Source organism: Panulirus ornatus, chromosome 6, assembly GCF_036320965.1.
Source record: "Panulirus ornatus isolate Po-2019 chromosome 6, ASM3632096v1, whole genome shotgun sequence".
In the NCBI taxonomy this organism is placed as follows: Eukaryota; Metazoa; Arthropoda; class Malacostraca; order Decapoda; family Palinuridae; genus Panulirus; species Panulirus ornatus.
Window position 1 is genome coordinate 20,816,493 of NC_092229.1, and position 17,407 is coordinate 20,833,899.

At 41.9% G+C, this 17,407-nt stretch overlaps 1 protein-coding gene across 24 annotated transcripts in view; it reads right to left on the minus strand.

The window, feature by feature from the left end:
- by (focal adhesion protein tensin) overlaps positions 1-17,407 on the minus strand; it is a 1,595,780-nt gene that overhangs the window by 378,664 nt on the left and 1,199,709 nt on the right. For all 24 annotated transcript variants that reach the window (XM_071662733.1, XM_071662731.1, XM_071662715.1 and 21 more), the window contains one exon: positions 16,938-17,087. In XM_071662733.1, coding sequence (XP_071518834.1) covers positions 16,938-17,087 — 150 coding nt within the window. The remainder of the gene's footprint in view (positions 1-16,937; positions 17,088-17,407) is intronic.

A 17,407-nucleotide genomic window follows, 5' to 3' on the forward strand; every position in this document is an offset into this window, starting at 1 on the left:
ATTTTCTCTCAACTTCCTCCTTTCATACACCCTTCCAAACTCGGTCACCAACAATGCTGTATCATCAGCAGACAACATCAGACTCTTCCCATGCCCTCTTATCCCAATGGACATCATATTCACTCCTCTCTCCAAGACTCTCACATTACCTCCTACACCAGCCCAGCTATAAATAAATTATACAACTATAATGACATCACACACCCCTGCCACAGACCAAACTCCACTTGAAACCATTCACTCTTCTCTTTTCCTACTCGATATATACCTTATACCCTTGATAAAAGCTTCTCATTGCTTCTAGCAGCTATCCTTCCACACATAATACTCTCAAGACCTCCCACAATGCATCTCTATCACCCCTATCATACGCTTTCTCCAGATCCATAAATGCCACATACAAATCCATCCTTTTCTCTTAGTATTTCTCACACACATTCTCTAATGCAGACACCTTATTGATACCATCTTCTACCACCTATGAAACCACCCAGTCTGATGCTCTGTACATGCCTTCACTCTTTTAATCACTCCCCTCCCATACAACTTACCATGTACACCAACAAACTTATACCTTTATAGTCTGAACACTCACCTTTATCCCTCTTGCCTTTATACGCATTCTGCCAATCTTCAGGCACCTCACTATGATCCATACATACACTGAAAATCCAAACAAGCTTATCAAAACAGTCACACGCACTTTATAAATAAATTCAATAGCAATACCATCCACTCCAGCTGGCTTGCCACATTTCATCCTTCACAAGGCTTTCACCACCTCTTCTCTCTTCACCAATCCAGTCTCCACGACCCTCTCACTTCGCCTACCGTCCTGACCCAAACAACCTACTTCGCTACACTATCATCAAACACATTTAACAGTCCTTCAGTATACTCACTCCATCACTAACTGTTACCATTTCCCTTTTTGCCCCCTTTATCAATGTTCCTATTTGTTCTCTTGATTTTTGCACTTGATTAACCTCCTTCCCAAACATTTTATTTTCCCTAAAGTTGACCAATACTCACTCACCCCAACTCTCACTTGCTCTCTTTTTCAACCCTAGCCACTTTCTTTTACAAATCCCCTTACTACCCTCTAAGTACTGCCCAAACTCCTCTCTTTTCTCTTTGAATCACAGCTTTACCTCATCCTACCATTCATTTCCCTTTCTAATCTGTCCACACCCTTCACATGACACATGTATCTCTTGCACATGCCAGCAATGCTTCCCTAGATACTTTCCATTCCTCACCCACTCCCTTTGCTCCAGTCACTTTCACCTTTTGCCAATCTACACTCAATCTCTCCTTGTATATCTTCATATGAGTCTCTTTTACAAGCTCACTTATTTTCACCACTCTCTCCTCACCTAGAGTATTTCCTCTTTTCTAAAAATCTTTACTCATCTTCATCCTTGCCTCAACAAGAGAGTGATCAGATATCCTACCAGTTGCCACTCTCAGCACATTTATATTAAAGAGTCTCTCCTTTATGAGCCTATCAATTACTATGTAATCTAATAATGCTCTCTGAACATATTTCCTACTCACATATGTATACTTGTGAATGTTCCTCATTTAAACTAGGCATTTCTAATCACCGGGCCTTTTTCAGCACACAATTCCAAAAGCTCTTAAACATATCCACTCATAAAAGTAAGTACTCCATACCCTCCCAACCATACCCTTAACTGCCATATCCCTTACCTTTGCATTCAAATAACCCATCACTAATACCCAGTCTTTTGCATCAAAACTACTGACACACTCACTCTGCTGCTCCCAAAGCACTTGCCTCTCATGATCTTTCTTCTCATGGCCAGGTATATAAGCACTAATAATTGACCATTTCATGTCGTCCACTTTCATTCTTACCCACATCAGTCTTAAGTTCACTTCCTAACACTCTTTCACACACTTCTACAACTCCTGCCTCAGTAGTAGTGCTACTCCTTCCTTAAGTCTCCTCCTCTCACCTGACCCTGACCTTCCCAAACCATTCTTCCCCTTTACCTTTAGGCTTTGTTTTACTCAGAGTTAGAACTTCCAGGTATATCACCTCAAACATACTACATAACTCTCCTTTCTTCTAATCTTAACTATATCCATACACATTTAAACACCCCAGCCTGAGCCTTTGAGGATGATGAGCACTCCTGCTTGGCTCCGTCTTCTGTTCCATCTTACCTAATCCAGGGATCATGTGTAAACATATATGCAAATATACAAATTATAACTTTGTTTATGGATGGGGTTGTTAGGGAGGTGAATGCAAGAGTTTTGGAAAGAGGGGCAAGTATGAAGTCTGTTGTGGATGAGAGAGCTTGGGAAGTGAGTCAGTTGTTCGCTGATGATACAGCGCTGGTGGCTGATTCATGTGAGAAACTGCAGAAGCTGGTGACTGAGTTTGGTAAAGTGTGTGAAAGAAGAAAGTTAAGAGTAAATGTGAATAAGAGCAAGGTTATTAGGTACAGTAGGGTTGAGGGTCAAGTCAATTGGGAGGTAAGTTTGAATGGAGCAAAACTGGAGGAAGTAAAGTGTTTTAGATATCTGGGAGTGGATCTGGCAGTGGATGGAACCATGGAAGTGGAAGTGAATCATAGGGTGGGGAGGGGGCGAAAATCCTGGGAGCCTTGAAGAATGTGTGGAAGTCGAGAACATTATCTCGGAAAGCAAAAATGGTATGTTTGAAGGAATAGTAGTTCCAACAATGTTGTATGGTTGCGAGGCATGGGCTATGGATAGAGTTGTGCGCAGGAGGGTGGATGTGCTGGAAATGAGATGTTTGAGGACAATGTGTGGTGTGAGGTGGTTTGATTGAGTAAGTAATGTAAGGGTAAGAGAGATGTGTGGAAATAAAAAGAGCGTGGTTGAGAAAGCAGAAGAGGGTGTTTTGAAATGGTTTGGGCACATGGAGAGAATGAGTGAGGAAAGATTGACCAAGAGGATATATGTGTCGGAGGTGGAGGGAACGAGGAGAAGTGGGAGACCAAATTGGAGGTGGAAAGATGGAGTGAAAAAGATTTTGTGTGATTGGGGCCTGAACATGCTGGAGGGTGAAGGGAGGGCAAGGAATAGAGTGAATTGGATCGATGTGGTATACCGGGGTTGACGTGCTGTCAGTGGATTGAATCGGGGCATGTGAAGCGTCTGGGGTAAACCATGGAAAGCTGTGTAGGTATGTATATTTGCGTGTGTGGACGTATGTATATACATGTGTATGGGGATGGGTTGGGCCACTTCTTTCGTCTGTTTCCTTGCGCTACCTCACAAACGCGGGAGACAGCGGAAAAAAAAAAAAAATCTCAATGTACACATATATATACACACACAGACACATACATATATACCCATGCACACAATTTACACTGTCTGCCTTTATTCATTCCCATCGCCACCTCGCCACACATGGAATACCATCCCCCTCCCCCCTCATGTGTGCAAGGTAGGACTAGGAAAAGACAACAAAGGCCCCATTCGTTCACACTCAGTCTCTAGCTGTCATACAATAATGCCCGAAACCACAGCTCCCTTTTCACATCCAGGCCCCACACAACTTTCCATGGTTTACCCCAGACGCTTCACATGCCCTGATTCAATCCACTGACAGCACGTCAACCCCGGTATACCACATCGATCCAATTCACTCTATTCCTTGCCCTCCCTTCACCCTCCAGCATGTTCAGGCCCCAATCACACAAAATCTTTTTCACTCCATCTTTCCACCTCCAATTTGGTCTCCCACTTCTCCTCGTTCCCTCCACCTCCGACACATATATCCTCTTGGTCAATCTTTCCTCACTCATTCTCTCCATGTGCCCAAACCATTTCAAAACACCCTCTTCTGCTCTCTCAACCACGCTCTTTTTATTTCCACACATCTCTCTTACCCTTACGTTACTTACTCGATCAAACCACCTCACACCACACATTGTCCTCAAACATCTCATTTCCAGCACATCCATCCTCCTGCGCACAACTCTATCCATAGCCCACGCCTCGCAACCATACAACATTGTTGGAACTACTATTCCTTCAAACATACCCATTTTTGCTTTCCGAGATAATGTTCTCGACTTCCACACATTCTTCAAGGCTCCCAGAATTTTCGCCCCCTCCCCCACCCTATGATCCACTTCCGCTTCCATGGTTCCATCCGCTGCCAGATCCACTCCCAGATATCTAAAACACTTCACTTCCTCCAGTTTTTCTCCATTCAAACTCACCTCCCAATTGACTTGACCCTCAACCCTACTCTACCTAATAACCTTGCTCTTATTCACATTTACTCTTAACTTTCTTCTTTCACACACCTTACCAAACTCAGTCACCAGCTTCTGCAGTTTCTCACATGAATCAGCCACCAGCGCTGTATCATCAGCGAACAACAACTGACTCACTTCCCAAGCTCTCTCATCCCCAACAGACTTCATACTTGCCCCTCTTTCCAAAACTCTTGCATTCACCTCCCTAACAACCCCATCCATAAACAAATTAAACAACCATGGAGACATCACACACCCCTGCCGCAAATGTACATTCACTGAGAACCAATCACTTTCCTCTCTTCCTACACGTACACATGCCTTACATCCTCGATAAAAACTTTTCACCGTTTCTAACAACTTGCCTCCCACACCATATATTCTTAATACCTTCCACAGAGCATCTCTATCAACTCTATCATATGCCTTCTCCAGATCCATAAATGCTACATACAAATCCATTTGCTTTTCTAAGTATTTCTCACATACATTCTTCAAAGCAAACACCTGATCCACACATCCTCTACCACTTCTGAAACCACACTGCTCTTCCCCAATCTGATGCTCTGTACATGCCTTCACCCTCTCAATCAATACCCTCCCATATAATTTACCAGGAATACTCAACAAACTTATACCTCTGTAATTTGAGCACTCACTCTTATCCCCTTTGCCTTTGTACAATGGCACTATGCACGCATTCCGCCAATCCTCAGGCACCTCACCGTGAGTCATACATACATTAAATAACCTTACCAACCAGTCAACAATACAGTCACCCCCTTTTTTAATAAATTCCACTGCAATACCATCCAAACCTGCTGCCTTGCTGGCTTTCATCTTCCGCAAAGCTTTTACTACCTCTTCTCTGTTTACCAAATCATTTTCCCTAACCCTCTCACTTTGCACACCAGATGTATAGGTATGTATATTTGCGTGTGTGGACGTGTATGTATATACATTGTGTATGGGGGTGGGTTGGGCCATTTCTTTCGTCTGTTTCCTTGCGCTACCTCGCAAATGCGGGAGACAGCAACAAAGCAAAATGAATAAATAAATAAATCATGATAACAATCATCAAGAGTATCTGCCTTTCGAGGCTCAACCCCAATGTACTGCCAATCCCCCTCCATGTCCACCGCATCCCAGTATAAGTCATTTTACCACATTTATTTGTACATATCTATGACATTTAAAAGTATTTCTTTTATGAACAGTGATGTGTTATCAATGAATTTGCTCATGGGCTCATACCCTCTTCTAATACTCAACCATACACTACCATCTTCCACCTTCCTTTGCCACCTCAACTATGTGATCTACACATTAACTTTAGGGATAAACCATTGCCATATAAGTTATCTTAACTCATATGTCTCTATTCATTCTTTACTTTTACATGTACAGTATTTCCTTTTTCATTTCATAAAAGGAAAAAGAAAATTTGAGGACATCTATTTGCCCATTATGAACATAAGGAAGGATGAATAATATGAGTTAGGCTATCATCCTACTTAATCAGTACAATGCAGTGCCAAAGAATAATGGGGTCCAAGTAAAAATGATGATACAAACACATCATACAGGAATTATGAAATCTTACCGTTACTTGCTATGAAAGTAATGAAAAACAAAAATATTATCGAACTTTGAAAAACAGAAAAAGATAACTTTAGTTGAAAATTATCAGAGCACTCCATCAATAAAACTAAAATGAACATCATTCAAGGGCTGTTTCTAATTTGTATTTTCATTTTGGAATGTTCAAGACTCTCAATATGCAAACAGTAACATAAATCTGCAAAAAGGGGGTGACTGTATTGTTGACTGGTTGGTAAGGTTATTTAATGCATGTATGACTCATGGTGAGGTGCCTGAGGATTGGCGGAATGCGTGCATAGTGCCATTGTACAAAGGCAAAGGGGATAAGAGTGAGTGCTCAAATTACAGAGGTATAAGTTTGTTGAGTATTCCTGGTAAATTATATGGGAGGGTATTGATTGAGAGGGTGAAGGCATGTACAGAGCATCAGATTGGGGAAGAGCAGTGTGGTTTCAGAAGTGGTAGAGGATGTGTGGATCAGGTGTTTGCTTTGAAGACTGTATGTGAGAAATACTTAGAAAAGCAAATGGATTTGTATGTAGCATTTATGGATCTGGAGAAGGCATATGACAGAGTTGATAGAGATGCTCTGTGGAAGGTATTAAGAGTACATGGTGTGGGAGGAAAGTTGTTAGAAGCAGTGAAAAGTTTTTATCGAGGATGTAAGGCATGTGTACGTGTAGGAAGAGAGGAAAGTGATTGGTTCTCAGTGAATGTAGGTTTGCGGCAGGGGTGTGTGATGTCTCCATGGTTGTTTAATTTGTTTATGGATGGGGTTGTTAGGGAGGTAAATGCAAGAGTTTTGGAAAGAGGGGCAAGTATGAAGTCTGTTGGGGATGAGTGAGCTTGGGAAGTGAGTCAGTTGTTGTTCGCTGATGATACAGCGCTGGTGGCTGATTCATGTGTGAAACTGCAGAAGCTGCTGACTGAGTTTGGTAAAGTGTGTGGAAGAAGAAAGTTAAGAGTAAATGTGAATAAGAGCAAGGCTATTAGGTACAGTAGGGTTGAGGGTCAAGTCAATTGGGAGGTGAGTTTAAATGGAGAAAAACTGGAGGAAGTGAAGTGTTTCAGATATCTGGGAGTGGATCTGGCAGCGGATGGAACCATGGAAGCGGAAGTGGATCATAGGGTGGGGGAGGGGGCGAAAATTCTGGGGGCCTTGAAGAATGTGTGGAAGTCGAGAACATTATCTCGGAAAGCAAAAATGGGTATGATTGAAGGAATAGTGGTTCCAACAATGTTGTATGGTTGCGAGGCATGGGCTATGGATAGAGTTGTGCGCAGGAGGATGGATGTGCTGGAAATGAGATGTTTGAGGACAATGTGTGGTGTGAGGTGGTTTGATCGAGTGAGTAACGTAAGGGTAAGAGAGATGTGTGGAAATAAAAAGAGCGAGGTTGAGAGAGCAGAAGAGGGTGTTTTGAAGTGGTTTGGGCACATGGAGAGAATGAGTGAGGAAAGATTGACCAAGAGGATATATGTGTCGGAGGTGGAGGGAACGAGGAGAAGAGGGAGACCAAATTGGAGGTGGAAAGATGGAGTGAAAAAGATTTTGTGTGATCGGGGCCTGAACATGCAGGAGGGTGAAAGGAGGGCAAGGAATAGAGTGAATTGGAGCGATGTGGTATACCGGGGTTGACGTGATGTCAGTGGATTGAATCAAGGCATGTGAAGCGTCTGGGGTAAACCATGGAAAGCTGTGTAGGTATGTATATTTGCGTGTGTGGACGTATGTATATACATGTGTATGGGGGGGGGGTTGGGCCATTTCTTTCGTCTGTTTCCTTGCGCTACCTCGCAAACGCGGGAGACAGCGACAAAGTATAATAAAAAAGAAAAAAATAAATCTGCAAATAATCTATATGAAAGCAATGGTTGGCCAGCAAACTCTAACACTTAATGCAATACTGTCTAACATAATGGATAGGCACATCTAATGTACACAGGCATCGTATGCCTCATCTAACTTTCAGTCAGCAATATCAGTCTAATCATTTGACCCAAATATAACAGTTATAGAGTATATCGTGTAGTTGCATTTCTGATGACTGAGGCAAATACAGGGGACATGTAATCAACAGCTGACTCTCGATCCCTCAACTCACTGGCGTTCTTTCTTAAAATCTTCCGAATTTCTCAAAGTGGCACTTTTTATGTACTATTCTACAAAAGAGCTCAGCTTCATACCTACAATATGTTTTATTATGTGTGTCTGATATCTCTTTAGTGTATATCATCAGATGTGGCTCTGCCTTATGCACAAAGCATGGCTCCATTTCCTCTGGTCTGCATGTGACTGACAGAAGACCCCTTGTTCTTGGATGAGGCAGGAATATCAAGCAAAATATCACACTGTTCTTTGAGGCCTCTTCAGTGGTGATTTCACAGACAGTGACTGTTCTGATGATTAAACAGGCAGTCAGTGTTATTCCAGGGCCAGATGACATCTGTCATGTCAAAATCGTTCCAATACATGCATGACAATATTTCTGTCAGGATGAAATGAAAGTGGAATTACAGTGTCCCCCTCATCAGTGCTCATGCACATATCTATTCTTGCTCAAGTAAACTAGAAAATGATGCATACTGACCAAATCAAGCAATCAAGGTGATGATAACAGCACTGCCTTTAAAGTGTCTCAATGTTATACCATGTAGGAGGTGTTATAGCATTGTCCATTGCACAGTAACAGCTTGAAAAAGATCTTGAGCAAAAGAAAACACTAGTCTCTGCCTTTGTGCTGATGAATCTTACATTTTCTTGCCAGTAATCAGCTGGGTGATGATATGTTGAAGGTGGGTGAAATGTATCATTTCACAGAACCCTCAGATATGGAGACCATAGTATCAGTGGGGATTCATCATAGGCACTTTAAAGCCCTGCAAATGACCAATGCTACCTTTCCCAATCTCCTGGAGTCTGAGGCAGTAATATCAAATGCTAACCCAAATACTTGGCACTCTGGCAGTCTTGATGAATTGACAAGCTGTTATATTACTGAGTTACCAAAGTTGTATATGACAACCAAACTGCTTCTCTAACTTGGACTTCAATACATCCTTTTTGCAGTCTGCACTATAAAAATGTGGACTGTTTTTGAGCATGAGCTGTAAGTCCTATTCTCTTAGCACAAACATCCACTCAAGACTGGACCATTTAATGATGCATTCTTTAATATAATGACTTGTGCACCAAAAAAGCAAACTTTTGGGTATCTTCCTCCTCAAGGGTTTGGCTGTCTAAACTGGAGTTTTCAGTGTCTTTTCAACAAGAGGCATCTTGTAGTACTTTTCTTGCTACTAAAACAACATCCTTCCATTCAAGCAAAACATGTTCATCTTGTCTCCTCTCTGCAGCACCCTTTACTGACAGCTCTTCAAATAAAATGCTTTTTCCAGTTATTTATTGCACTGACTTTTTGGGACAGAGCTGCTTGAATGTGGTGTGAAAATGCAGCATATGTCCTGATATAAGAATGTAATTTGTCTGGGGGTAACTGAAAGGTGTAATCATATGTAAAAGGGTTGCAGGAATTCTGACATAACACGGTAATGTACATACTGAAGTATTAGAAAAACAAAAGCTCGTATGAAATCATGCAATTTGTATGATCCAACACTACATGTTCTAATGTGAAACTTTATCTATGTTTCATGAAAACAATACAGTATCTCCTGAAAAATTTAAAATGTGTCCACTATTACAAGTCACATAAGGCACACATACGTTTAACCAGGATGCTTGCCATTCATCACTACATTTCTAATGAAGGGGTTCAGCATATGTAAGAATGCAGCATATGTACCGAGGTTTTCATGTAACGAATAAATATGTACAATTGTACACTCAGTTAAAAAATGCAATAAGCATCCTAAAAAAAATGTTGCATGTATCCTGAAAACACACCCTAATATGCAAGTGCAGTATCCCATCATGTGCAACATACAGCAATGCTTCCAAAAGAGGTATATATATATACATATATATCCCTGGGGATAGGGGAGAAAGAATACTTCCCACGCATTCCCTGCCTGTCGTAGAAGGCAACTAAAGGGGAAGGAAGCAGGGGGCTAGAAACCCTCCCCTCCTCATATTTCAACTTTCTAAAAGGAGAAACAGAAGGAGTCATGCGAGGAGTGCTCATCCTCCTCGAAGGCTCAGATTGGGGTGTCTAAATGTGTGTGAATGCAACAAAGATGAGAAAAATTGGAGAGATAGGTAGTATGTTTCAAGAAAGGAACCCTGATGATTTGGTTCTGAGTGAAACGAAGCTCAAGAGTAAAGGAGAAGAGTGGTTAGGGAATTTCTTGGGAGTAAAGTCAGGGGTTGGTGAAAGGACAAGAGCAAAGGAAGGAGAAGCACTGCTGAAGCAGGAGTTGTGGGAGTACGTGATAGAGTGTAAGAAAATAAACTCTAAATTGACATGAGTAAAACTGAAAGTGGATGGAGGGAGATGGGTGATTATTGGTGCCTATGCACCTGGTCATGAGAAGAAAGATCATGAGAGGCATGTGTTTTAGGAACAGCTGAGTGAGTGTGTTAGCAGCTTTGATGCACGAGACCGGGTTATAGTGATGGGGGTTTTGAATGCAAAGGTGAGTAATGTGGCTGTTGAGGGTATCATTGGTGTACATAGGGTGTTCACTGTTGTAAATGGAAATGGTGAGGAGCTTGTAGATTTGTGTGCTGAAAAGGGACTGGTGATTAGGAATACCTGGTTTTAAAAGAGAGATATACATAAGTATAAGTTTGAAAATAAGAGAGATGGCCAGAGAGCATTATTGGATTATGAGTAATTGATAGGCACATGAAAGAGAGACTTTTGGATGTTAATGTGCTGAGAGGGGCAACTGGAGGGATGTCTGATCATTATCTTGTGGAGGCGAAGGTGAAGATTTGTAGAGGTTTTCAGAAAAGAAGAGAGAATGTTGGGGTGAAGAGAGTGGTGAGAGTAAGTGAGCTGGAAAGGAGACTTGTGTAAGGAAGTACCAAGAGAGATTGAGTGCAGAAAGGAAAAAGATGACAGCAAATGACGTAAGGGGAGTGGGGGAGGAATGGGATGTATTTAGGGAAGCAGTGATGGCTTGTGCAAAAGATGCTTGTGGCATGAGAAAAGTTGGAGGTGGGCAGAGTAGAAAGGGTCGTGAGTGGTAGGATGAAGAAGATTGATAGTGAAAGAGAAGAGAGAGGTGTTTGGACGACTTTTGCGGGGAAGTAGTGCGAATGACTGGGATATGTATAAAAGAAAGAGGCAGGAGGTCAAGAGAAAGGTGCAAGAGGTGAGAAAGAGGGCAAATGAGAGTTGGGATGAGAGAGTATCATTAAAATTTAGGGAGAATAAAAAGATGTTCTGGAAGGAGGTCAATAAAGTGTGTAAGACAAGAGAACAAATCAAGGGGGATAATGGGGAGGTAATAACAAGTAGTGGTGAAGTGAAAAGGAGATGGAGTGAGTATTTTGAAGGTTTGTTGAATGTGTTTGATGATAGAGTGGCAGATATAGGGTGTTATGGTCGGGGTGGTGTGCGAAGTGAGAGGATCAGGGAGAATGGTTTGTTAAACAGAGAAGAGGTAGTGAAAGCTTTGCGGAAGATGAAAGCCAGCAAGGCAGCAGGTTTGGATGGTATTGCAGTGGAATTCATTAAAAAAGGGAGTGACTGTGTTGTTGACTGGTTGGTAAGGATATTTAATGTATGTATGGTTCATGGTGAAGTGCCTGAGGATTGGCAAAATACCTGCATAGTGCCTTTGTACAAAGGTAAAGGGGATAAAGGTGAGTGTTCAAATTACGAAGGTATAAGTTTGTTAAGTATTCCCAGGAAATTATATGGGAGGGTATTGACTGAGAGTGTAAAGGCATGTACAGAGCATCAGATTGGGAAAGAGCAGTGTGGTTTCAGAAGTGGTTTAGGATGTGTGGATCAGGTGTTTGTTTTGAAGAATGTATGTGAGAAATACTTAGAAAAACAAATGGATTTGTATGTAGCAATTGTGGATCTGGAGAAGGTATATGATAGAGTTGATAATGTTTTGTGGAAGGTATTAGGAGTATGAAGGTATTAGGAGTATGTGGTGTGGGAGGTAAGTTGCTAGAAGTAGTGAAAGGTTTTTATCAAGGGTGTAAGGCATGTGTAAGAACAGGTAGAGAGGAAAGAGATTGGTTCAAAGTGAATGTCAGTTTGCGGCAGGTGTGTGTGATGTCTCCATGGCTGTTTAACTTGTTTATGGATGGTGTTGTTAAGGAGGTAAATGCAAGAGGTTTGGAGAGATGGGGCAAGTATGCAGTCTGTTGTGGATGAGAGGGCTTGAGAAGTGAGTCAGTTGTTGTTCACTGATGATACAGCACTGACGACTGATTTGGGTGAGAAACTGCAGAAGTTGGTGACTGAGTTTGGTAAAGTGTGTGAAAGAAAAAAGCTGAGAGTAAATGCAAATAAGAGCAAGGTTATTAGGTTCAGTAGGTTGAAGGACAAGTTAATTGGGAAGTAAGTTTGAATGGAGAAAAACTGGAGGTAGTGAAGTGTTTCAGATATCTGGGAGTGGATTTGGCAGCGGATGGAGCCATGGAAGCAGAAGTGAGTCACAGGATGGGTGAGGGGGCGAAGGTTCTGGGAGCGCTGAAGAATGTGTGGAAGGTGAGAACGTTATCTCAGAGAATAAAAATAGGTATGTTTGAAGGAATAGTGGTCTCAACAATGATATATGGTTGTGAGGCAGGGGCTATAGATAGGGTTGTGCAGAGGAGGGTGGATGTGTTGGAAATGAAATGTTTGAGGACAATATGAGGTGTGCGGTGATTTGATCTAGTAAGTAATGAGAGGGTAAGAGAGATGCGTGGAAATAAATAAGAGTGTGGTTGAGAAAGCAGAAGAGGGTGTATGGAAATGCTTTGGTCACATGGAGAGAATGAGTGAGGAAAGATTGACAAAGAGGATTTATGTGTCAGAGGTGGAGGGAACGAGAAGTGGGAGACCAAATTGGAGGTGGAAGGATGGAGTGAAAAAGATTTTGAGCAATCGGAGTGAAAGGCGTGCAAGGAATAAAGCGACTGGGAACGATGTGGTATACTGGGGTCGACGTTCTGTCAATGGATTGAACCAGGGCATGTGAAGCGTTTGGGGTATACTATGGAAAGTTTTGTGGGGCCTGGGTGTGAAAAGGGAGCTGTGGTTTCAGTGCATTACATATGACAGCTACAGACTGAGTGTGAATGAATGTGGCCTTTGCTGTCTTTTCCTAGCCCTATCTCGCATGTGCAAGGGGGATGCTATTTCATGTGTGGCGGGGTGGCGACAGGTTCATATGAATGAAGGCAGCAAGTATGAATATGTACATGTGTATATATGTATATGTCTGTGTATGTATATGTATGCATATGTTGAAATGTACAGGTATGTATATGTGCATATATGGGCATTTACGTATATACACGTCTATATATTTGCCATTTCCTGCATTAGCGAGGTAGCGTTAAGAACAGAGGACTGAGTCTTTGAGGGAATATCCTTACTTGGCCCTCTTCTCTGTTCCTTCTTTTGGAAAATTAAAAACGAGAGGGGAGGATTTCCAGCCCTCCGCTCCCTCCCCTTTTAGTCGCCTTCTATGACACACAGGGAATACCTGGGAAGTTTTCTTTCTCTCCTATCCCCATGGATAATATATATTTATTTATTTCTATCTATTTTGCTTTGTCGCTGTCTCCTGTGTTAGCGAAGTAGCGCAAGGAAACAGACGAAAGAATGGCCCAACACACCCACATACACATGTATATACATACACGTCCACACAGCACATATACATACCTATACATCTCAATGTATACATATATAAACACACACAGACATATACATATACACACATTTACATACTTCATACTGTCTGCCTTTATTCATTCCCATTGCCACCCCACCACACATGTAATGACAACCCCCTCCCATCGCATGCATGTGAGGTAGCGCTAGGAAAAGACAACAAAGGCCACATTCGTTCACACTCAGTCTCTAGCTGTCATGTATAATGCACTGAAACCACAGCTCCCTTTCCACATCCAGGCCCCACAAAACTTTCCATGATTTACCCCAGACGCCTCACATGCCCTAGTTCAATCCATTGACAGCACGTCGACCCCGGTACACCACATCATTCCATTTCACACTATTCCTTGCACGCCTTTCACCCTTCTGCATGTTCAGGCCCCAACTGCTCTGAATCTTTTTCACTGCTTCCTTCCACCTCCAATTTGGTCTCCCACCTTCTCCTCGTTCACTCCACCTCTGACACAAAGATCCTCTTTGTCAAACTTTCCTCACTCATTCTCTCCATGTGACCAAACCATTACTTACTCGATCAAACCATCTTGCACCACATATTGTCCTCAAACATCTCATTTCCAGGAGGTAAATAAAGTGTATAACACAAGGGAACAAATGGGAACTTCAGTGAAGGGGGCTAACGGGGAGGTGATAACGAGTAGTGATGAAGTGAGAAGGAGATGGAGTGAGTATTTTGAAGGTTTGTTGAATGTGTTTGATGACAGAGTGGCAGATATAGGGTGTTTTGGTCGAGGTGTGTGCAAAGTGAGAGGGTTAGGGAAAATGATTTGGTAAACAGAGAAGAGGTAGTAAAAGCTTTGCGGAAGATGAAAGCCAGCAAGGCAGCGGGTTTGGATGGCATTGCAGCGGAATTCAGCAAAAATGGGGGTGACTGTATTGTTGACTGGTTGGTAAGGTTATTTAATGTATGTATGATTCATGGTGAGGTGCCTGAGGATTGGCGGAATGCTTGCATAGTGCCATTGTACAAAGGCAAAGGGGACAAAGGTGACTGCTCAAATTACAGAGGTATAAGTTTGTTGAGTATTCCTGGGAAATTATATGGGAAGGTATTGATTGAGAGGGTGAAGGCATGTACAGAGCATCAGATTGGGGAAGAGCAGTTTGGTTTCAGAAGTGGTAGAGGATGTGTGGATCAGGTGTTTGCTTTGAAGAATTATGTGAGAAATACTTAGAAAAGCAAATGGATTTGTATGTAGCATTTATGGACCTGGAGAAGGCATATGATAGGGTTGATAGAGATGCTCTGTAGAAGGTATCAAGAATATATGGTATGGGAGGCAAGTTGTTAGAAGCAGTGAAAAGTTTTTATCGAGGATGTAAGGCATGTGTATGTGTAGGAAGAGAGGAAAGTGATTGGTTCTCAGAGAATGTAGGTTTGTGGCAGGGGTGTGTGGTCTCCAAGTTTGTTTAATTTGTTTATGGACGGGGTTGTTAGGGAGGTGAATGCAAGGGTTTTGGAAAGAGGGGCAAGTATGCAGTCTGTTGTGGATGAGAGAGCTTGGGAAGTGAGTCAGTTGTTGTTCGCTGATGATACAGTGCTGGTGGCTGATTCATGTGAGAAACTGCAGAAGCTGGTGACTGAGTTTGGTAAAGTGTGTGAAAGAAGAAAGTTGAGAGTAAATGTGAATAAGAGCAAGGTTATTAGGTACAGTAGGGTTGAGGGTCAAGTCAATTGGGAGGTAAGTTTGAATGTAGAAAAACTGGAGGAAGTGAAGTGTTTTAGATATCTGAGAGTGGATTTGGCAGCAGATGGAACCGTGGAAGTGGAAGTGAATCATAGGGTGGGGGAGGGGGCGAAAATTCTAGGAGCCTTGAAGAATGTGTGGAAGTCGAGAACATTATCTCGGAAAGCAAAAATGGGTATGTTTGAAGGAATAGTGGTTCCAACAATGTTGTATGGTTGCGAGGCGTGGGCTATGGATAGAGTTGTGCGCAGGAGGGTGGATGTGCCGGAAATGAGATGTTTGAGGACAATATGTGGTGTGAGGTGGTTTGATCGAGTAAGTAATGTAAGGGAAAGAGAGATGTGTGGAAATAAAAAGAGTGCGGTTCAAAGAGCAGAAGAGGGTGTTTTGAAATGGTATGGTCACATGGAGAGAATGAGTGAGGAAAGATTGACATAGAGGATATATGTGTCAGAGGTAGAGGGAACAAGGAGAAGTGGGAGACCAAATTGGAGGTGGAAAGATGGAGTGAAAAAGATTTTTAGTGATTGGGACCTGAACATGCAGGAGGGTGAAAGGCGTGCAAGGAATAGAGTGAATTGGAACAATGTGGTATACTGGGGTCGACGTGCTGTCAATGGATTGAACCAGGGCATGTGAAGCATCTGGGGTAAACCATGGAAAGTTCTGTGGGGCCTGGATGTGGAAAGGGAGCTGTGGTTTCGGTGCATTATTACATGACAGCTAGAGACTGAGTGTGAACGAATGGGGCCTTTGTTGTCTTCCTAGCACTACCTCGCACACATGAGGGGGGAGGGGGTTGTTATTTCATGTGTGGCAGGGTGGCGATGGGAATGAATAAAGGCAGACAGTATGAATCATGTACATGTGTATATATGTATATGTCTGTGTGTGCATATATATGTATACGTTGAGATGTATAGGTAGGTATATTTGTGTGTGTGGACGTGTATGTATATACATGTGTATGTGGGTGGGTTGGGCCATTCTTTCGTCTGTTTCCTTGCGCTACCTCGTTAACGCAGGAGACAGCGACAAAGCAAAGTAAATAAACATATATATATATATCCTTATATATATACTGCAAGAAGAGTATGTTCAACTATTTGTGTTTTATGTACGTATATTATGATGTCAGTATACATTACTTCGGATCTTGATGTAATAATAAGTCATGTATCATGGTGAGATGCTCTGACTTATAATCAACCTGCACTGCTAAAGGTGCTATTTGGTGTGGCATGTATCCTAATCAAACATGCATATTGTTATCTGATGTGACAGTAATAAGTATCCTGGTATGAAATTGTAGAATATAATCTGTATGACTGTATGGTGCATACCTTGATATAGCAGCAAAGTTTACAATCTGAGATGAAGCAGTTTATATCTGTGTAAGAGCACACTATCCTTGCTATACCATGACCTCAACTAAGCGATATTCTGCAAAGTATTAGTATGACAAAGATATAAGTATGCACTCTATTTACAGAAACAGAGTATAATCACTCCTTCATATACCTTGTAACACTTATGTGGCTTACCTTTTTTGTGAAGGATGATAGAGTTGACCAATTTTATCATCGAAGAAGCGCTTCATGGCATATCTGTCAAGTGCCTGGTCGGTTGAGGCGCAGATATTGCTATAGTGCATATAGGCAGCAACCACTACCCCAAGCTTCTCGTAACCACCTCTGTTGTGAAGAAAAGTTTGTTTTAATATGTAACAGCAATAACATTTTACACTATGACAATTAAGAAAAAAGGTTAAGAAAAAGCATAACTTCTATGTAGCACATATTTAAAAACACCATGAAAACAATGAAAATGAAGAACACGCATGTTCACAAAATATATCATTAAAAGTGTAATGTGAAAAAACTGAAAAAATCAAGATGTGTAGGAACATATTATCTATTTTTTTTCTATTTCCTTATTATACTTGATCGCTGCTTCTGGCGTCAGTGAGGTAGTGCCACGAAACGACGAAGAAAGAATGGCCCATCCACTCACA